Consider the following 22,941-nt stretch of genomic DNA (forward strand, 5'->3'; position numbering starts at 1 on the left):
TTATATTTATATTCAGAAACATATTTTCTGCTCCTTCCCTTTCCTTCTCTTTCTGTGGAACAACTGTGTAAATTTATCTTAATATAATACAGCAGTAATATTAGAACCAAAACTAAAAAGAATCCTCCAAGTAGGGTGGTAGTTACCTTTCTCTGACAGGTCATAGACCTTCTACTGGGATTTTATTCTTTTGGACTCTGATTACTTTGAGAACTGTAAATTAGTAAAGTTGTCTCTTCTCTATCTGATCTCCTCTGTGCTCTCTCTAGCAGTGAGCATGCAGAATTCAGAGGGTGGATCAGATTCAGCGACGTCTGTGGCACTGCGTACTTCTGCATCTGCTCAAGCTCCAGTAGTGCAGCCAGTGCCAGCCTCCCAGCAGGTAACGTTGCTACAGCTGCACAGCTGTTAATGCTGTCTCCATGGAAAATAAACCTAATTTTAATGAAGAATATGCTTTAACTCTTGGCTCAAAGAATTTTGTTAAAAAATCAACCTGAAGAATGCATGTGTGTGTGTGTAAACGGTGATGAAGCCTACCTAGATATGACATTGATAAATGCCATATAAATGTTTGTAATAAAAACACACTTTGATTTAAGGCATGAGACTTAGATTTTAATTTAGCCATGTTGCCAAGAAAACTCTTTCCTGCCAATCTGGTGTTTGCTCCATTGCAGTGTCCTGATGTCGTTATTTGATGTGTCAATAAAAGCAATAAAGTTGCAAATTGTACCACATTGTTTAAAAAGGCATCTCCTGGAGTTGAAAGATGTATCAAAATCAGCAGAATTTGTGTGTAAATCAGAAAAAAAACCCATAGTGGGGTTTTTTGGCAGGGAGGGGGTGATTTTGCAGGTATTTTCTTCACTTTTTGAGTGTGTATTGCTTTGACACATTTACATACATATAACATGTTTGAAAGTTTTTGTGATACTAGAAATATTAGGTTCTAATTTCAATCTGTGAATGAAAATTGTATTTGAGAATATTAAAAGGAAGTGATGAGAAAATTGAGGGTCCACTTATGTCTCTTAGGGAACTATGAGAAAGTTTTTATATAACTGTTCAGAAAGGATGCAGAACAGATGGAAGGATGGAGTGATTGATTGGAGAGAGAGGTGTAGCTAGTGGTTAGAATCAACTATTATTGGATGTTGAAGAGGGGAGTGGATGGAGCTGGGATCTGCTTGGACACTTGGTTTGCTAGAATCTTGAAATTGCTCTGCCCAACTTGCAGAGTAGAGTGTGGTCCTGCTATAAAATTGGCCTGTTCATCGTATTTTTTGATTTTCAGTGTTGATTTCACCAGAAGGTTGTTTCTCATTCTAACGATTAAAGGGTAGGAATATAATTAATGCTGTCAAAATGATTTAATGGAAAATAGCTCCTGTCAAGCAAACCTGACCTCATTCTTTGAGATTACAGGTTTGGTTGATAAAGGTAACTGCGTAGATATATTTCAGAGTACCAGCTGTGTTAGTCTGTATCCGCAAAAAGAAAAGGAGGACTTGTGGCACCTTAGAGACTAGCAAATTTATTAGAGCATCAACTTTCGTGAGCTACAGCTCACTTCATCAGATGCATACAGTGGAAAATATAGTGGGGAGATTTTATATACACAGAGAACATGAAACAATGGGTGTTACCATACACACTGTAACGAGAGTGATCAGGAAAGGTGAGCTATTTACCAGCAGGAAAGCAGGGAGTGGGTGGGGGGGGGGGAAACCTTTTGTAGTAATAATCAAGGTGGGCCATTTCCAGCAGTTTACAAGGACAGTAGGAGGGGAAATAAACAAGGGGAAATAGTTTTACTTTGTGTAATGACACATCCACTCCCAGTCTTTATTCAAGCCTAAATTATAATAAATGTTTGTATTGCATTGACATAGTGTCACACAAAATTCTGATTTAAAAAATTAGCACGGTAGAATATCAATCAAGCACACATTAAAATGATTAAGAACTGGCTAACTGACAGATCTCAAAAGTAGTTGTCAATAGGGAATCATCATCAAAAAGAAGAATCGGTACTAGACTCGACACTCTTCCCCATTTTCATCAATTGTGGAAATAAATATAAAATCACTGCTGATAAAACTTGTGGATGACACACAGACTGGGGGAGTAGTAAACCATGATGAGGACAGGGCAGTCATACAGAGCCATCTGGATCGCTTGTGGGCCCGTTCGAACAAAATGTGTTTTAATACAGCCAAGGCAAAGGAACACAGAATACAGGTCATACCTACAGAATGGGGAACTGTATCCTAGAAAGCACTGACTCAGAACAGGATTTAGGGGTGATAGTGGACAAGCAACTGAACATGAGCTCCCAGTGTGATGCTGAGGCAAAAAGGGCTAATGTGGTCCTTCAGTGAATTAAGAGGGGAATAGTAAGTCGGAGTAGGGAGGCGATTTTACCTCTCTATATGGCATTGGTGAGACCAGTACTGTTTACACTTTCGCTGTCCATATTTTAAAAAGGATTTTGAAAAATGAGAGGGGATGGGAAAAAAAGAGCCACAAAAATTATTTGGGGGCTAGAGAAAAGGTCTTAGAGACCGCAGAGTTCAGTCTCTTTAGTTTATCAAAAAGAATGAAGTGACAAGATTAGTGTATAAATGCCTTCACCAGGAGAAAATACAGGGTGCTAACGGGCTCTTTAGTCTAGCAGAGAAGGGTAGAACAAGAACCAGTAGCTGAAAGCTGAAGCCAGACAAATTCAAACGATAAATAAGATAGAAATTGATGAAGGTGATTAATCGTTGGAACAAGTTACCAAGGGAAGTGGTGGATTCTCCATTTCTTAATGTCTTCAGATTAAGACTGGATGCCTTTCTGGAAGGTATACTTTAGCCATATGTACGTTATGCCTTATTCAAACACACATTATTGGGCTCAACACAGGGGTAACTGGGTGAAATGTAATGGCCCTGATATGCAGCAGGTCAGACTAGATGATCTACTGATCCCTTCTGTATGAATCAAGTGTTTGTGTAGAGTGAAGTAATGAAAACAGATGACTCTTCTTAAGTAAAATGTAAACTTCTGCAAAAGTCCAGCAGCAAGATAGAAAAGAATCATGCTTCTCTTGAAAAAGTCTAGTAAATCAGTTTATTCAGATTAATTTAGTGGCCCATTTGACCCTGAAGAACCATTGCTTATTAAAGGAATAGCAGAATATTGCTCTGGTGGAGCAGAATATTTAGTTTGATCCTGGAACATCGATTTTGGATGCCACAAATGTCATCGAAAGATACCCACACTAAAAATTTACATTCCTCTTCCAGGCCTTCCAGCAGCTCTTCAACATTAGTTTCTTTCTAAAGCAATCTCTGTTCATCATCAACAGTCCAAATATGTCACAGGTCAATCTGTGATTATGCCATTAAGAACAACTGAAAGGCAAAGACTTAAAGGTTTCAACTTCTTATCAAATTCTTTTATGCTAACATCACCTTTAATGTAGCACAAAAAGAGCAATTTGAAGAAGTGATTGAAGCAATTTGTCCTGGACAGTCTCCTCCAGACAGACTTAAACTTGCAGACCCACTTCTAGATTCTGCAAGCGAATAACAAGAGAGAAAAAATTAAAAGAAGCAGTAGGAAAATCAGCTTTGACATTAGTGTACGATGGGGTTGTTTGAACATGGCAAATTATGCAATAATGGCTTCAAGGATCCAGAATTAAAAATGGCATTTCAATTTAATGTTATTGGCTCTACATCTGAAAAGAGAGAATTCAGACGGGGTTAGTGCTCATCATGGCACTGAATGGAGATCAATAAATGTATTTGCTTTGTTCCTTGTAGGGATTATGGCAGAAGTGAACTTTGAAAAAGGGTAGTGGCCTGGAGTAGCAGCTTCTGAAGAGTTTTCCCTGCATAGGAGAAATGCAGGCATGGGGAAAGATGCAGAGATTTTCCACAATAGTTGTGGTTGACCTTTTGTTTTAAGACCTGCTTTTACTAAGCAACCAGTTTCTGCTATTCCCTGGGGTGGCTGCTTAAACCAAGTTTTACTTAAAGATGGGCCCAGCCAAACCATTTGGATCCACATCTGAGCTCTCCCCAAGTTTAAAGTATTGGGTTTGGGCCCATGCCCAATTTAACTGTAGTTTAGACTAAATGGAATATGTGTGGAGGCTTTAATGAGAGGGAGTGTGTGTGGGTAGCCATAAAGTATGGTGGAGCTGCTGCCTGTATTTGGGGATCTGGAGCAAATCCTCTAGTGTGTGTATTGCAGGAAATGGCCTAGCCAGAATGGGGTGTTCTGGGTCCAACTGTAACACTGGATCTAAATGCACATTTCTCTTTTTTTTTTTTTTTTTTCAGAGGATTTTGGTTCAAACAACAAGCTCTTCTCCCAAAGGAGCACAGATGCAGCAGATCTCCATTCCCAGAGTTCAGCAGGTCTCACAGCAGGTAATATCAATGGAGTGGGGGACCAAATGCTATTGCCGTTCAGTCACTTGAAAGCAAACACAACCTGCAGCCCTTCCCTTACCCACATGTCCAGCATGGGCTGCTCGAAACTATATAGGCTATCTCTTTAATCAATTAAAATGTGGATTTTTTTCTACAACGGTGTCTGACCAGAGAACTTGAGATGGCAGGGAGAGCCATTTCCTCTGTCCTTTCACGTGATTATTCCTTATTTTAGATTGATGATAAAGGAGACTCTCTCAAGGTTGTTTAAGGTTTAAAATCAAATTCTCCTAGGCACCTGTCTTGCATCAGGTTTCACTTTATAGAGTCTAGGGAGAGATTTATTTTAAAATTATTTTTATAAATATTAAAAAATAATTTATTGCACTCTTCTGTAAAGATTACTGTCTAGAGCCAATGATTTTTTAAAACAATCCTGACTTGCATTCACATAGTAGGCCCAAACAAGTAGTTGTGCTGACGAAGTGTGTGTTTGCATGTACGGAACGGATGGGTATGAGAACAGTGTTGTTTGTGCAAAGAATTGCCCATGTGTATCTTAGTTGTGTGAACGTTGATGTCAAATCTTAAAAAATGAGGCCTTTAAAAAAATAAATACATTCCAAAAATAGGACAAATAGAAAGTTAAACATTAATATTCATTCTTAAACAGCTTTGAGTGCCCTTTTAAATGCTAATTGCTTGTGTGTGTAGTGTCATCCATTACTGCTTGTCAATAATTCATCTATAAACCCAGCATTGTCACGTGTTTCAGGTGCAAACTGTGCAGCATGTGTACCCAACCCAGGTCCAGTATGTGGAAGGAGGAGAGGCTGTCTACACCAATGGAACCATGTAAGAGTCTCTGTCATTCACATTACTAGGGCTAATAAATGCCAGCCTGACAGATGTAAAAGTTCATTTTGCTTTCTTTGAGAGACAGAGCACAATTGTGTCTGCCCTGAAAGGTGGAGAGAGAGTACACAAAAAGCCTTATTCTCCACTTCATACACCCACCTTGCAGCTTGGGACAGTGTCAGTCCTTACATTTGCCCCGTAACAAGGTTTGCTCCATTCTAGTGCTGCTGCAGGCAGTAGCTGCCATAAAGGGGAGAGTGAGCAAGAGGAGAAGCAGCACGCACTACCCTGTTTAATGGGTGTTTAATACTGCTTCTTTGATGCTGGAGGCATTGTGTGTGTGTGTGTGTGTGTGTGTGTGTGTGTGTGTGTGTGTGAGGAGATCCCACCCTAAACCACATGGAGCTCACTCTATGGGCTGGTCTACACTACTGCGTCAAATCGATCTAACTTACTCAACTTCAGTTACATGAATCACGTAACTGAAGTCGATGTTGTTAGATCCACTTACCACGGTGGCTCCCCTGTGTTGTGTTGATAGAACGTCTCCCATCAACTTCCCTTACGCTTCTCGGGAGGCAGAGTACGCACATCGATGGGAGAGTGCTCTCCCATTGATTTAGCATGTCTTCACCAGACCCACTAAATCGACGCTCGCTGCATCAATTGCAGCAGTGCCGATCTACCGATAAGTGTAGACATGCCCTATGTAAGCGGATCCTATATTCCTTCTCCAAACCCTTTTGTATCTGTTAGGGAGCTGGGGTTTTAAAAATGGAAACTCCACATAAATGAGAGACCATTCTAATTGGAAGGAAGGTTCTTTCTAGGGTTTTCTCTTTTCCACTTGAAAGCCTCTTTGTGTCCTTCCCCCTGGGAATTGTGGGTTGCTACCTGTTCTGTGTTTCTGTGGTGCTGGACCGTAACAAGGGCCAAAACAACTCTCTTAGCCCAAGAAATATCTTCATGCAGTGCATTCATATTGCATTACCTTGTATTTGTTCCACATCATGCGAGGGTGCCCTGCTGGACAGACTTGTAAGAGTAGAGACCCTGGGTCTCAATGTTGCTCTGAGTATAGATGACATTGGTTCTTACCCATCTTGCCCTTCTCTTGAGCATGATGGCTATTAGTGGGGTAAACTTGAGATTGGATTCTCTGGCACTGGCACTTCCACTAGACTTCTTGGCCAATTCCTGAAACTTATTATCAGAGATGGTCCCCCGCCCCCCCCCCCCACTCTATCCCTCCCAAAAAGCCAATTTTTGTCGCAAGAAATTTTAAAAAAACTAACCTTTTCCTGCAATTTTGTGTAAAAAATATTTCAGTTTTTCAACGGAAAACCAAAAGAGAAAAAAAAATCAATTTCTAGTTTTTTAATGAAAAACTGAAACATTTCAACCAAAATGAAAAATTTGGGCAAAAGCTTTACTTTGGGACAAAAGGCCATATTTACTGAAAAAAAATATTTTGATGAGAAAATTTCAACCAGCTCTATTTACCGCAGATTCTTGAGCAATAAAGGGTAAAATTTTCAGAAGACCTAAATGACTTAAAAACATCAGTCGCATTTTCAAAAGAGACTTAGGCACTTCGGAGCGTCAGGCCAGTTCTACGATAGAAATATTTGCTAGGATAGTAGTGTTCGTTAGGGTTTTGAAGTTTTGTTTTTGTGTTTTTAAAACAACATATCTATCCCAGAAAAAGCCCTGGTATAGATGCAGTTTTGCCAGTTTATCTTACTAGAATTGATACCAGAAAAAGCCCTCTTTTGCCTTTATATAAACTGTGTCTGCACTGAGGGTTTGTTGGTAGCAAACATTTTTCAGTGTTGACTAGGCCTCAGTCTCATTTGGGTGTTTTTGAAAAATTTCCCTCATTTCTGAAGAGCCAGGCTGTCAGAAGGCTCCTTCTTGGGCCCTGTCATGCTGTGCCCAACATTCCACCTCTGACAAAGCAAATGTTCCAAAGGGCTCTGGCTTGAGGCCTGCTTCAGGGCTGTCATCAGAGAGATTAATGTTGTCAGTTGACTTCTATATCTGAACTAAATTTCAGTAGAGCAAATCCCGTCTGCAATGGAGTCAAGGCTTTTAAAAAAAACTTACTGAAGATCCCAGTGTGAGAGTGAAATTAGATATTTAAGCTCCTCTCCGTTCGTGTGTGCTTCACATCCTAACCGTATTGTTCCTTTGACAGCCGAGCCGCCTACTCCTACAACACTGAAGCTCAGATTTATGCCCCCAGCAGCGCAGCTTCCTATTTCGAACCGCAGGGAGGTGGAGCACAGGTGACTACAGTGGCATCCTCTCCTACAGCCATTCCCTCTCACAGCATGGTGGGCATCACTATGGACATTGGGGGAAGTCAGATCCTCTCCAGCTCGGGAGCCTATCTCATTCATGGGGGGATGGAAAACACTAGACACTCTCTGTCACTAACTTCACGCTCCTCTCCAGCAACGGTATGTAGCCCTGAAGCTATTGCCACTACAGGGCCAGGAATTGTAAGGACTTCAGAAAATAAATAAGATTTGTGTGTGTAATATATATAATGAATGAGAGGGAGAGAACACATGCTGGTGTGATGCAAGTGTTTTATTAGCATGAGCTTGGGATGTCTCATTACTCATGAGGTTAAGGGGTAACTTGATTACAGCCTCTAAGTATAGACATGGGGAAGAAATATTTAATAATGGGCTCTTTATTCTGGCAGAGAAAGGTATAACACAATCCAATGGCTGGAAGTTGAAGTTAGACAAATTCCGTCTGGAAATAAGGTGTACATTTTTAACAGTGAGGGTAATTAACTGTTGGAACAATTCCCCAAAGGTCGTGGTGCATTCCCCATCACTGATAATTTTTAAATCAAGATTGGATGTTTTTCTAAAAGATCTGCTCTAGGAATTATTTTGGGACGTTTGGTGGCCTGTGTCATACAGGGGGTCAGACTAGATGAGCACAATGATCCTTCTGGCCTTGGAATGTATGGGTCTATAGGTTTGTTAAGTAGATCATCTCAAACACATGTTGATAAAATCTTTATGCTGTCCTATGCCATCATGTAGTCTGTTTATTCCACATAGCAAATACAATTTCAGGATATTTTAGAGTTTAAAAAAAAAATTTTATTGGGACTATATTTTTCGTGTTCCTCCACCTGTGAAGTCTAGTGCTGAGTTCCTGTGAGCTCAGCTGTACTGGACTCAATGGGATAAAAAAGTTTTTTTTCTTTAATATTTAAAAATATCAGGGGTGTTATGTTGGAACTTTCCAGTCTTAAAAGCAAGTACTAATTGGGTGCTAATGTCCTGTTAGAACACCGGTCATCTCCCTTTCCAAACGGCTGGTGTGTGTGGGTGTGTATATATAAATATGTAAACTTTGTTACAAATGTATGTAGCTAGCACCTGCTACTTTGGGGAAAAATGAGAACCTCTAATTGGAGAACGCTCTTGAAAATGTGGCCAGTAAAGTTCTCATTTCTAGCCCTGCAGGGTTTTGAAATAGAAGACTTAAAATTTTTTGCATTTTCATGCCTAGAAGAGCTGTTGTTGATCCACAGCTGAATTTTGCCTGTTCTGGACATTGGGTGAGAAATTCCACATTTCTGGAGAAAGAGGCGGAAACATTTCTCCGGCAGGTTGTTTTTGAGATGAAGGGGGAAAAGCCATTGTTGGAAGCTGTTAGAGTAAATGCCAGGTGGGACAGGAGTAGTAGGAATTCATTTAGCACAGGGATATCACTCCACCTATGTGGCTTGTATGTGTGTGTAAATACATAGTTTTAATTTCAGATGCATTTAAAAAACAAAATACAGGGCCTTCTGCTTATTTTGATTATGTCTGTCCTTGTCATTTTGAGTCAAATAAGTGCTGATCTTGTCACCTGCCTGGGGATGTATCTTAGTCTGCAGAGCAACATGGGATTACTCATGTTGTCAGGTGCTCTGATACTGTGGTGATGGGTACAGTACAAGAACCTTAATAGAATTAAATGTCAATAGCATCGTCTCACTAACAGGTCTAATTGCTGTAGCTGTCTTATGTTATGGGATTTTTCTTGGCTTTCTCTCTTCTTTGGCTTCATTCAGGATTTAGGCCCCTTACTGTTGAGACAGACCAGCAGGAACAATTCCTGCTCTAAATAGCTCACCGTCTAAGGACAGATAGACAAGAAGATAGGTTAGCAGGAAGAAGAAACAACATATAATGTTTTAAAAAGTGAATATACATGTGAACTAGATTCACTGTAGGTAGCACAGCAGAGGTGGATCTTCAAAAGGGATGTAAATGTGGCCAGGATAGGAGCCTTGCGGATGGGCCCAGGAAGGGAGCACTGCATATGGAGCAGCAAGGAAGAAAGTGCAGAAATGTTCATGTGGATGGTTGAAGGTAGGAAAATGAGTGTAGAGGGTAGATGTGAACAACACAAAGTGAGACAAGTGAAAATAAGTGGAGCGGACAGAGTTCCCTAGAAGTCTGAAAGTAATGACAAGAAGCTTGAATTTCCTGCAGTAGAAGGTGAGGAGCCAGCAGAAGGATTCAAAGAAAGGAGTGACCTGATCAAACTGATTATCAAGGAAAATGACTTTAGTTGCAACATTTTGTATAGACTGAAGCGAGGGCAGCATGGATGTTAAGGAGGCCAAAGAGGAAGATAGGATGTAATGAGGCCCTGCAGAAGAGATTCAGCTGTGGGGATGGAAAGTAAAAGGCAGCTCATGGTGATATTGAAGAGGAGGAAGCAGCAGAATTTGGGTGTGGCCTGGGTGACTGGGAGGAGACCAGGAGGGGAGTGGTGCTGTCAACAGTGACAGAACGGGGTAAGATGAGTGTTTGGGAGAGGAGATGAATGAAGCCGACAGCAAGACATTCAAGCGGAGAGGACAAATGATCTTCATATGTAAAATCTGTGGTCAAGAACCAGCAGTCCCAAACTGGTGATAGCATAAGGAATGTTTCTGGTCTTAACTTGATCTTTGCTGGTAAAGCCTATTGAAATCCTGGCAAAGGGTTTACTAGTAAAGATCTGTGTGAACCTAAAAAAGAAATAAGCATCGAAGCCCGCCCCCCATAAGAATGGCCATACTGGGTCAGACTAATGGTCCATCTAGCCGAGTATCCTGTCTTCTGGCGTGGCCAATGCCAGGTGCTTCAGAGGGAATGAACAGAACTGGTAATCGTCAAGTGATCCATCTCCTGTCACCGATACCCAGCTTCTGGCAAACAGAGGCTAGGGACGCCATCGCTGCCCATCCTGGCTAATAGCCATTGATGGACCTATCCTCCATGAACGCATCTAGTTCTTTTTTGAACCCTGTTATAGTCTTGGCCTTCACAACATCCTCTGGCAAAGAGTTCCACAGGTTGACTGTACATTGTGTGAAGAAATACTTCCTTTTGTTTAAATTAACAGGCAGCAAGTTTAAAACAATTTGGTGACCCCTACTTCTTGTGTTATGAGGAGTAAATAACATTTCCTTATTTACTTTCTCCATACTAGTCATGATTTTATAGACCTCTATCATATCCCCCCTTAGTCGTCTCTTTTCCAGAATGAAAAGTCCCAGTCTTATTAATCTCTCCTCATATGGAAGTTGTTCCATACTCCTATAATTTTTGTTGCCCTTTTCTGTACCTTTTCCAATTCCAATATATCTTTTTTGAGATGGGGAACCAGATCTGCATGCAGTATTCAAGATGTGGGTGTACCATGGATTTATATAGAGGCAACATGATATTTTCTGTCTTATTATCTATCCTTTTCCTCATGATTCCCAACATTCTGTTTGCTTTTTTGACTGCCGCTGCACATTGAGTGGATGTTTTCAGAGAACTATCCGCAATGACTCCAAGATCTCTTTCTTGAGTGGTAACAACTAATTTGAATTTATCAACCTCTCTGTATGACTGTGATTATGGCTGGAATAATGATCTTCTCCATGGTCTATAGCTAGCAGCACTACCAAATGGGCTGAGAAGTAGGACTGATATGAAGTCATATGATGATGCCTATTCTAGGAGAGGGGTGTTTGTGATGTCTGTGCTAGGAGAGGGTGTGTGTGTAATCAGATGTCCAGAGGCAGGACAGCCTGATGTTTTCATATCCGTAGCTCCCCAGAACCTTTCTCTTCCTCTGGTCCTTTCTGAGCCCCAGTAATCCAGATGATTTTAGCTCTTTGCTCAGGAAACGGGTTTGTACCCATTTTTACTCTCCACCAATTGGTGAGTAACAGTTAATATTGAACTGTTGTCACCTTGTACACCAGTGTTCATGACGTGAACCAGCAAAATCTTAAATAATGCATGTCTCTGGCTTGCCGGTTGACCTTTCTTGTTAAATAACAAAGATCTAGTTCCTCTCTGTCCTGGGCTAAAGCTGGGATGGAGGGAGGGAAAGATACAGCAGCTGAGTTTCTTAAGGTGCTCTGCTGAACCACATTACCTTACACAACATATTTTTGGCGGCCTCAGCGTGCGGCCACCAACTCTTGCTGGTGGCCGCCCTGAGAATTTTTCCTAAAATACTTAATTAACTTTAGGAAAAACAAATACATATGCACATAGACATATCCAGATCATTGTAATTTATTTATGTAGGCTTTTTTGCAGACTCAATAATACAAATAATGTGCAGTTGTCTCTGCTTTTTACTGGACCTAAACAGAATAGAAACAAAAATAAAGTGCTTTGCATGTTTTGATTTTTTTTAGATTGCTAGTTAATAATTCTGCTACTGTGAAAAGTGATATTTGTGTATTTGTTAATAGCACTTTTCACAGCAGACTTACTCAGCCCTAGCATGCTGGGGGACAAAGTAAGCCCTGGATGAGGAGGTGGGTAAGGAGGCAGAGGGGCCAGGGGCAACGAGGGTCTGGAGGAGGCAGTGGGGGTTGAGGTGATGCTGGGGGGTGAGTCTGGGGGTGGCGCCCCAAACCCTGTGGCTGGGGACAGAGCCACGCCCTGCCCACCACTCCAGGGCAGAAGCCTGAAGCCTGAGCTGCACCACCCCTGGGAAGGTGGGGAACTCTCACTGATTGCCTGTTCCTACAGTGTTTGTGGCTCCAGAAGGGGATAGGGACCAATCCCTGCAGGCAGCCCCAGGGGAGGAGCCATTACTTTGCTGCCCTCCCGCCCCCAGCCCAGGAGGCTGTGGCCGCAAGAAAAGCCCCTGGTGGCCACATGCAGCCACGGTGGCATTTGAGAAACGCTGCTTTAGCTACAAAAGCCCTGTGTCAGCCCAAAGCAATTGATATTTCGAGTTGCCCAAACTTCAGTGTCCCTTCCACTAAAGTAGCAAATCGTGGCGGCGGGGCTGTTGTCATTCTGATTAAAAGGACCCACCTTAATGTGGGGCTGTAAATATATCTAGGCACTTCCTACCAGCCTCTTCTTTTTTTGTGGGGGGATATAAAACGTAGCATTCACACTTCTTTAGGGCTGTGTTTATCACTGCATGCCTATGAGAGAGACTTGCTGCTTGTCTCTGCATTATGTGGGTGCATACACAATGCAGATGCTCCGCTGTCTCCCTGTCTTGAACAGGGGAAGGAAACGGTGTCTCCCTATGACATTTTGACAGATTTCCTCAAGGCTACATCAGCAGTCTGCCTGTGCTGATGAGTTTTGGTTCTTCCCAGTTATCACAGGATGCTGGAGATGTTTCTTAGTTCCTTGAAACTGGCCCTTTTTTGAGCTAGATATTATCTTGTTAAGCTAAGGAGCACCGTAACCTGAATACTTTGTATTGTATGTCACTGACTATTTCCTGAGTGGAAACAAAGGAATTTATTCTGCAGGTTAGTGTACAGGAGGGAGGGGACAACACCTAGGCACAGACATTGTGGAAACCACTTCTTTGGCTACTGAAGTAACCAGATCCATTCCACTCATTTAGGGCTCTGGCAGATTTAGGCTTTGAAAATGGGTATTGTTCTACTTTACCTTATGGCCACCTTCTAGCATGCAGTGGGTCACACTATAAACTGCAGTATAGGGAGTAAGCTAACATATATAAAGGAGACCATAAGCAGGGTGATCTCCATTCGGATAACAAATGCAAGGCAACAAATGGAGCAAGTGGGCTGTCGGCAACATGGTAACACTTACACCTGCAGCTTCAAACCAGCGATGCTCTGCAGGGGTGATCCTGTAGAATTCTCTGTACCATACGTCTGCTAAATGGTGGCAGGTGCAGTATATGGGCCGTCTTGGCCAACTCACTTTTGGGAAAGAGAATTTGTTAATGATACCTCTTACCTGGATGTGTGTTATTAGTTATTACGCCAATGTGTGCCTTCTTATCCCATCTCCACTAATGGGCCATGAATAGGGCCCTACCAAATTCAAGGCCATGAGTAACGCGTCACGGACCATGAAATCTGGTCTTTTGTGTGCTTTTACCCTATGCTACACAGATTTCACAGGGGAGACCAGTGTTTCTCAAACTGGGGGTCCTGACCCAAAAGGGAGTTGCAGGGGGATTGCAAGGTTATTTTAGGGGATTGTGGTATTGCCACCCTTACTTCTGCGCTGCCTTCAGAGCTTGGAGGCTGGAGAGTGGCAGCTGTTGGCCAGGCACCCAGTTCTGAAAGAAGCACCCTGCAGGCAACAGCGCAGAATTAAGGGTGACAATACCATACCAGGCCATCCTTCTGCGCTGCTGCTGGGGGCAGCTCTGCCTTCAGAGCTGGGATCCCAACCAGCAGCCGCCGCTCTCCAGCCGCCCAGCTCTGAAGGCAGCAGCGCAGAATGAAGGGTAGTGGTACCGCAACCCCCCCTACAATAACCTTGCGACCCCCACACAACTCCTTGTGTACAATTACAACACTGCGAAATTTCAGATTTAAATAGCTGAGATAATGACATTTATGATTTTTAAAATCCTATGACCACGAAATTGACCAAAATGGACCATGAATTTGGTAGGGCCCTAGCCACGAATAATGAGTTGCTTAGGCCTTCTCTACTACTGTGCATGTAGGCGGGGAACTGGAGGGTGTATACTTGCCAAGACCTAAGCTTGGGTCTTATTTGCTTCACTTGTAAACAACCAGTGCCCTCTGTCACTGACAGCTTATACAGCTCAGGGAGCTGCATCCCTCTGTTACCAAGGTCACCAGTTGTTGCGGAAGATCCAAGAGCCCTCTGTCCAGGTCTTAGCGTATCATTTGTATGTATTTTGAGAGACTGACAGATAGTACTTGGCCTTGAAGGGCAAGGGAGAGGAGGGAACAAGATTTTATTTCTTTAGATTGTAACAAATTTTTCAGTGCCTCATGACCCCCCCATATTTGCCTTTGGTAACTTCTCTGGGTGTTGCGACCCATCAGTTGGGAAATACTGATTAAAATATTGTTTTCCTTCCCCAAATCCTGAAGAATTTTGCCACCTGGTTGGGGTGTCCCCTTGCAGGAATGCTCAGAAAAAATGCTCTAGGAGATTTGGGCTCCTCTGCTGCCTGTGGTGGGAAAAGCAAAATACACCTTTAAGTAACAAAACGAAAACTGCTAAGCTGCTATACAGACAGAACAGTCTATTGCTGACTAGACTGCCATCGCCAAAAGGAGCAGCTCTGACAATGAAAGGTGCCTTGGCCTCTACGTCCACTATTGGGGGTCTGCCTGTTCTTGAGCTTAATAATAGTCACCTATAATTACATAGCAGATTTCATGCTGAATGCTTTACTACTGACTGTCTAAAGGGGCTCCCCCGCCATTGGTTTGAAGCCAGCAACACTACACAGCAGTGTATTAAATGAGGAAATGAAGGATAACTTCTTTAATCGAATGTGCATGGAGATCAAGGCCCGCAGAATGTAAATACTCAAGGTGGAATATCTGTCGGGTAGAGTGCCATGAGATCATGACCATGGATGGCTGAGACATTGGTTTAAACTCTCACCCAAGGGCTGACACCATTCTGCAACTCTGGTTCAAAGGGGAGAGTGCCCCGTAGTGAAAGGCTTTCAGCACACGGAGGTCTGGCATCCAGCTACTGACAAGGCCCACTTCTGTTTAGCCAGTAAGATACAATATGGCATACCGCAAGGCTGTATGATTTTAGAGTGACACCTTATGCCCATTAGTGCATTATCTGTAGTCGCTCTGCTGCATTCAGTACTTTGTTCAACTACTATTAATTTGTTTGTTGTTTCTATTAGTAATTTAGGAAATGCTAATAACCAAAGCTATTCATTTGGGTTTCACAGAGATGGGTCTGATGATAAAATGCACCATCTTTATGTGGTTCTCTATTTAGACATGCAATAGCTCATTGCTACCAATGAGAATTTTTGGAGGAGTGATTCACTATATTTGTAGCAGAAAAGGGGAAAGACATAGACATTTCTTTAATAACAGGGAATTTAAAACGCAAGTTCTGAAATGATCCTCGCGCCGTTCTTTCATCCTTAATGTGTGTCCTGGCTGCACAGTTAGTTTGCATGTGTTACAATAACATTTCTTTGCTGCACCTTCAGCCCATAAGGACTGTATCTCATCTACCTTGCATCTTTGTCATGAGCCTGTTTATAGAAAGCATTAATCATTATTCAGATTATTAATAAAGACAAATCTTGGCTGTTGCTAACTATCTGATTTCCTTTCTTTTCTTTTTTCTCGTGCACATTTTCTTTAGCTTGAAATGGCGATTGAAAACCTACAAAAAAATGAAGGGATTACATCACACAAAAGCAGTTTGCTCAACAGCCATGTAAGTTACTATTGGACTTTACAACCTATTCCCTGCTTTGTTAGGAGCATTATTTATAGACGTTTTGTACACCAGCTAATCTGGGCAAATCAAAGCAGCCTAGGGTTTGGTTGCCTGCACTCCCCATGGCAGCCCTGTCCATAGAAACAATAGTGTGCAAAAGCCTGCAATGGTTTTTATGTTTGTTTGTCAAGATGCTCTGGATTCTGTTATCTGTCTCTGCCCCATATTTGTTTATTTAATCTGCCTTGAAATGGAAACTGCAGGCACTTAGGTAAATGCATTGAGAGTTTTGTCTCCCTTCACTGGAAGTTTGCTGGAAAACAGTTTTGTAAGGCTCTGCAGCAACACTCTGTAGTGAATCGTAACAGATGTCCCCTACACCTGTGTAACAAAAGCATACTGTGTGTGTCTGTGTCTTGGAGTGCGTGAGCCTGTATTTCTTCTTTCTATAGCCAGGAAAGGCCTTGACTGTTGCAAAGCTATGCTAAACCCACTTGCTGGACCTTTCCATTTCATACTGATAGCAACCATTTCTTTGCTTTGGGTGAAATTCACCCCCGTCTTCTGGGTCTATACAAGGTCTTCTGTGTTTTGTCTTCAGGCCTTGATCCCGCAAAGCGTAATTTTTAAGCACATAATTATGTGGGGCTAAAAGGCTCTAATCCAAACCGTGCTGAAGTCAATAGGAAGGTTCCCATTGAATTCAGTGGACTTTGGATCAGGCCCCAAGTGTGGTTTTACACTGAAAAGTCATGGTATAAAATGACACCTTTTCCCACAGTCCTGGTCTCTCTGTGCATTTAAAGTCAGATCTTTGACCCTGTTGGGGAACAAAAGAATAACTACCCCCCACCAGCTCTGGAGCAGTGGCGTAGCCAAGATGGAACATTTGGGTGGGCCCCAACATTGGATGGGCAGGAGGGCAGTGACAGGGGGAAAGAGGGATCGGGGCCCGCCTCCCCCCACCACCTCCAGCCGGCCTTGGGGTTGTGGGGGCGATGGATGCTCTGGCCAGGGGACCTCTGGGGCCCCAGGCGCACACCCAGTTCTGGGAGGAGATGCCGCTCTGCAGCAGCAATGGCATGCCGGGCCTGGCTCCCCAAGCGGCAGGATTCCTCTGTCACCCTGGGGTCACCTGAAGCTCGACCTCCTCCCACTGGCGGATTAGCCACTGGGCCAAAGAGGTGTGCCCAGGGGTCCCAGCCAATTGCGGGGGCCCCAGAAAGATGGGCGTCTCCACCTGGTGCTCCCGCTGGAGAGCGGGGTTGGGGCGCAGGGCTTGCCCCGCTCCCCAGCTGGAACGTCGGGCAGGCAGAGCAGGGCAAGCCCCCGACCCCGCTCCCCAGCTGGAGTGCTGGGTGGAGTGGGGCAAGCTCCCATGACCCGACCCCGCTCCCTGGCAGGAGTGCTGGGCGGGCAGAACAGGGCAAGCACCCAACCCTGCTCCCCAGCTGGAGCGCTGGGCAGGTGGGCGGAGTGGGGCAAGCCCCCAACCACGCTCCCCCGCTGCCCACAGGAGCACCGGGTGGGCAGAATGGGGCAAGCTCCCGCCCCCCAACTCCACTCCGCAGCTGGAGCACTGGGCAGGCGGGCAGAGTGGGGCAAGCTGGGGCTGGATCAGAGCTGGGGCTGGGGGGTGGGCCTGGATGCTAAGTGGGTGGGCTGCGGCCCATCCAGGCCCACCTTTGGCTACGCCCCTGCCGTGGAGAACTAGCACAGCTCTGCTGTAGTGAACCGGACATCTTTTTGGTTCACACGTCAACGAAACTGTTAATTGAATTGTCCAATCCCTCGAGGTGCTGAACTCCACCCTTTCGGCCCTGAGCACCCTCAACTCTCATTTGAGTCCATGGAAATTGAGATCGCTTAGCACCTTGCAGGATCAGGCCTTCAAATTCCTGTGTCATCAGATTATATTCATGGTTACACGTGTACAACTCCACCGAAGAGCAGCACAGATGAGACTATGGGAACATTTGCTGTACAGAGTCAGCATGCATCTGATGAAGTGAGCTGTAGCTCACGAAAGCTCATGCTCAAATAAATTGGTTAGTCTCTAAGGTGCCACAAGTCCTCCTATTCTTTCTGCGGATACAGACTAACACGGCTGCTACTCTGAAAAGAGTCAGCCTTATTGATGATGGTGCATAAATTGGAAATAACCCGGCTGTTAGAGCACAGGATGGTTTAGATGACCTGGCAATAGGAAAAATACACACTTGTCACCGTGAGAACATTTTGATGTGGAAGAATATTGCAATAAATGTGGAATCCCACTCTGACCAATTTTTAAAATAGTCATGTCTCTGAGTAGAACAGCATTCATTCTGGAGCCTGGGGCCAGGCCTGGCTATTCTGCACTAGGTGAATTTCACCAGAAAATAACTACCAGTTTTTTTCAAGTATATCAACTTTATTTTTGAGTTATTGTAGTCAGTGTTCTGTTTGATCACATTTTATAAGAAATCTTCAGTATTGCCTTCCCCAAGTGTTCAAAAAGTATGCGATTGCTTTAAACAATCATTAGATTTATTTATTTTTTAAAATTGATTCTTTTTGTTTGATTTTTCGGTTTGAACCTTTAGGAGTCTCATTTTTAAGCTTATTTCTGCAACCACAGGGCTAGAAACTTACTTTACAGGAGAATCTCAGCTTTCATTTTTTTTAATCACATAATTCCAGGAACTGGGGCTTTAAGATAAAACACCAAAAATCGTGAGACCTGCAATAAAATCATGGGAGTTGGCAGCACTGAATCTCTTCTAGTATTTCTGGGAATTTCTAAAGAGCCCTGTTGATATCATAATTTTGACTCTATGAAGTGCTGTAGGAGGACAGAATGCCTGAAGGGTCAGAAACTCAGGCTACCCAGCTGTGTCTGGTGACGATTTAAATGTCCATTACAACAGGCAGGCTCCTCTTTTTTTCTGTGTGGAGGCAAAAATGCTTCTGACTTCCAGCATTAAAAATAAAATAAAATAAATCTCTGAATCAAAAATCCTTTGCTAGCTTCCTTGCAAGCATGTCCTGCTGCAAGCATGTCCTTTTGAAATCCCTGGTAGAGTAGATAAAGTAACTAGCTGGTTTGAGTTTCCTTTTTCCTTCTCATGAACAAACCGTTGCTGTTTCTGTTCTATGTTAAATGGAATTACTTTACAGTGTACAAGTAAAGAACAAGAACGAAGGGTTTCTTTAAATTGTCTGTAGTTTTATTTAGGTTCTGTTATAAATAAGTTTTTACAAAACCTAATATGTATACGTGTTTTTCATGAAAACGTGTATACATCTTAGTGTTTGCAACCCTGCTGTTAGAAACCCGAATACAACAGCATTGGGCTTGTGCATGAGACTCAGAAAGTGAAAGGCAAAAGGAGGCAACGGTCTGTCCAAGCTGAATGGACTGGGAAAAAGTTAACTTGGCATAAATCATGCAAATAAAAATAGATTTTTTAAAACTTTGATTTGATTATTCCAAGCACTGTTAGTAACATGAGCAAGGATTGCATTTTTCTCTTGGTAGTTTGCCTTGGGCCCCCTATTTTAGAGGGTCCCCAAACCAAATGGTATTGCAACTTGGTGCACAGAGTCACAGCACCACTCACATTTGGCCTGTCTACCCCCCCATCATGATGGGGGGTGGACATCTGGGCCAAACCTGAGTGGTACAGCAACCCCCTGCACTATGCTGCAATGCCTGGAGCGGGGAGCTGGGCCCAGACTTATAGACCAGGAGCTGTCACTGTGGAGGGAGCTCACTCTCCACCCTGTCCTCCCTGGAGGCCTCCCCTTAGTGGTAATTTTTTTTGAAGGGCTGCGGGAGGGCTCAGTGTCAGATTTTTGCCCTGGGCTTCCAAAATCTCGGTGTGGCCCTGAGTGTCTCTCTAACAAGGAAACTAGCTCCCCAGGGAAGTTGTTAGCGAGTAACAATTATAGTATTAGCTAGGGCTTAGTTGCTTTCTTTGTTTCTTGTGCAAAGTTTCATTAAGGTCATAGAGAACCTTGCAGAGGTTTTCATTAAGTTCATTAAGTATTCTGTTGAGGTTTGTTTTACTTCTTCATACTTCATGTTACACAAATCTGTAAATTCCTAGGATAAAGATTCCTATATTACCAGCAGCAATTGTATCATGTCAAGATTTCAAAAACCAGTAAGTTTTATTTATCGGGCGATCACTTTATCTACTGCCTTAGGCCCATTCCTGTAAAAACCCTTCTTCACACAATTTATACCATTGAAGTCAAGGACACTGTTCACATGAGTATGAGCTACTTTTGGTAGCAAGTCTTTGTGGGATCAGATCCTAGCCCTCCAAAAAGTTCTTGTTGCATATGGTAATGTGTACTTGATGGATCAGAAAGTTAGAAACTGAGGCTAAAGTTATAGCTACAGTGACACGTGAAATTATTTATGAAATGATGTTTCATATAACTATATAAGCTATAACTATTGCTGAGACAGCACTAATCACATGCGTAGCATAAGACAATTAGGTCAGGGGGAAGGCTCTGTGGATGTCGGTTATATGAATTTTCAGATGCTGGGAAGAGACTTAAATGAGGCTACAATATTCAAGTGTGTGTGTCTGAAGTTAAGCACCTAAATCCATATTTAGGCACCAAGTGGTCTGATTTGCAGAGGTTCTGAGCAGCTACAGGTTCTGAACACCCACTACTTACAGGGGCTGTTAATTCTCTGCATCTCTGAAAACCAGGCCATTTCTTTAGGCACCCAAATATGGATTTGCTTGTTTAGCGTCAGCCAACCATATTTGAAAATCTCCTCCTGCTGAAATCTTTAAGGAGGGAAACACGTAGGGTTCTATTACCGAGTATAACTAATGATTGGATAAAGCTGAGCAATGGAAAATACGCAGTGAATATCAGGAAATGTTTCCTGGCCGTGAAACTAATCTCCTTTGGGAAATGGTAGAAACTGAAATGTTGCCATTGACTTCAATGGGGCCAGCATTTTACCCCAAATTTCTTTTAAAATTAGACTGGACAAAGCACTAGTAAAACTACTTCAGGGAATAATTGTCCATGGACAGAGTAGGAGGAACGCAGTGAGCTAAAGAAGAATGAATCTTCACTTCTGTGACAAAGAAGTCAGGAGATCAAGTCCTTGAGACGACATCTCAGCAAACAATGGTGTAATTGCAGGATGACGCCCCCTATTTTTGGTTACTTCGGGCACATGTAATTAATGCTAGGACTTTTCAGGGGCTTAAAAAAGAGAAATGCACAAAAATCTTCGTAACATCTGCTTCCCGCGGCAAGTCCTTAGATGTTATTAGCAACTAACTTCCTGAGTGAGTTCCTTGGAACTGGAACATGTTTAGAAGGTCAAACCTAGTTGTGACTGATCAGCACCGAGTTGGGTCCACAGGACAAATGGAACCAATGAAGAAAAAGGTTAACTTACGGCCAGTGAATCTTCTAAATACATGGGGTGGGCTAAAATGAACATGGATACAGACTCATTTAAAACAGCACTACTTATCTGCATGCTAGGAGCGCTTGGGTTCATCTCATGTTATAGCTGGCTTAATCCGTAACTTAATGGCTACAGCATGGCTCATTGTAAGAATTTAGTGTGCCATTCTCGTTTCAGGGATCCATGGAGATATGACTCCCTCTGCAAATAAGGGTATGAAGTGATGTGGGTCACCATACTCTTAATACCCTTTTAAAACAGAGCTTGAGACTGAAGGTTTAGATTTTGAAAATTCTTTATCTGTGAGATGTGTATAAAAGAGCAGATAAGATGTTAATGGGAATAATGCTCCAAGCAGCTCTCCGAAATACAGGGTTCAGAGCAAATGACCCCAGTAGTCTCTTCTGGCCCTGGTATCTAGTGATCTGATCCAAAGCTCATTGAAATCAATGGAAACAGTTTGATGAATTTCAATGGCATTTGGGTCAGGCCCTAAGGTTTTCTGTTAATATAAAGAAATAAAACCTAAAATGTAGCTTTTAAATTTATCTTGTATGCAGTAGCTCATAATAAGCTGAAGTTTCAAATTTTAGGCACTCAACTTTCAACTACAAAACACGTGCATAGATGTAATTAGCTCATTTTGTGCATAAAAGGAGTATGGTGCATACTTCAGTTCTGATTCTACTCTGACAGAAACATATGTTGAAAATACCTCAGTTGAAATAAATGGGCCTGATTCACCACTGCATACTTGAGTTCTGATTTCAGTGGAGTTACTGCTGTAAAACTTGAGTGTCAAGTAGTGCATTAGGCTGCTAGAGATTTGCTGCTATAAACCTGCTGTCAGGAAGATACAGGCCTTTTTGTGTGTGAGCAGGTGTGTGTTTGCTGAACAGAGACCTGCATGCACAAGTGTACAAAGCACTTGGCATGAGCTTTAATACCATTGACTTCAGGGACAAAGCACCTGCTTAAGGTTAAGCACATACTTGAATGCTTTGTTATTCCAGGGTCATATTTTGCAGATATGATTTTGGCACACAACACTTGATTCTGCTCTCCTGTTAGCTTTACATCAGTGTAACTCCATCTGCTTCAATTGTGTTACTCCTGATTTACACCAGTACAAAGGGAGATCAGAATCAGGCCCTAGTTTTGAAAACGTTGGCCCAACGTATCATCAGGATTCTCCTAATTTTTATTAAAGGAAGTACCTTATCAATATTTACTCCTGGTTGTACATCTAGCTTTTCTTTTGCTTTTTTATTTTATTAGTCAATATTTGCTTTAAAATTGTACTCTTTTTATTTTTCTGAATCTGGCATTTAGCCAATTAGAGGCTTTATATTCTAATTCATGAACTGCAGTTGTGTGACTGACCTACCCTTTCAAACTGGCTGAACATAAATAATTTATATCTAATTGCAAACTCTGATCAAGATAAATGTCAAGAGAAGTAAAGTTCAGACAATACATTTTGAAAAATAGCTGGTAACTT

The 22,941-nt window shown here is 42.6% G+C and overlaps 1 protein-coding gene across 15 annotated transcripts in view; it reads left to right on the forward strand.

The window, feature by feature from the left end:
• Window positions 1-22,941, forward strand: part of RFX2 (regulatory factor X2) — a 98,794-nt gene that overhangs the window by 45,340 nt on the left and 30,513 nt on the right. For 4 of the 15 annotated variants that reach the window (XM_037885571.2, XM_043536120.1, XM_043536121.1 and 1 more), the window contains exons 2-6: window positions 270-382; window positions 4,341-4,430; window positions 5,209-5,288; window positions 7,489-7,753; window positions 15,929-16,003. In XM_037885571.2, coding sequence (XP_037741499.1) covers window positions 278-382; window positions 4,341-4,430; window positions 5,209-5,288; window positions 7,489-7,753; window positions 15,929-16,003 — 615 coding nt within the window. In that variant the 5' untranslated portion in view covers window positions 270-277. The remainder of the gene's footprint in view (window positions 1-269; window positions 383-4,340; window positions 4,431-5,208; window positions 5,289-7,488; window positions 7,754-15,928; window positions 16,004-22,941) is intronic. The other 11 variants (XM_037885575.2, XM_037885572.2, XM_043536123.1 and 8 more) reach the window with 5 other exon arrangements.

The sequence above is a fragment of the Chelonia mydas genome, chromosome 25 (assembly GCF_015237465.2).
Source record: "Chelonia mydas isolate rCheMyd1 chromosome 25, rCheMyd1.pri.v2, whole genome shotgun sequence".
Lineage (NCBI taxonomy): Eukaryota > Metazoa > Chordata > Testudines > Cheloniidae > Chelonia > Chelonia mydas.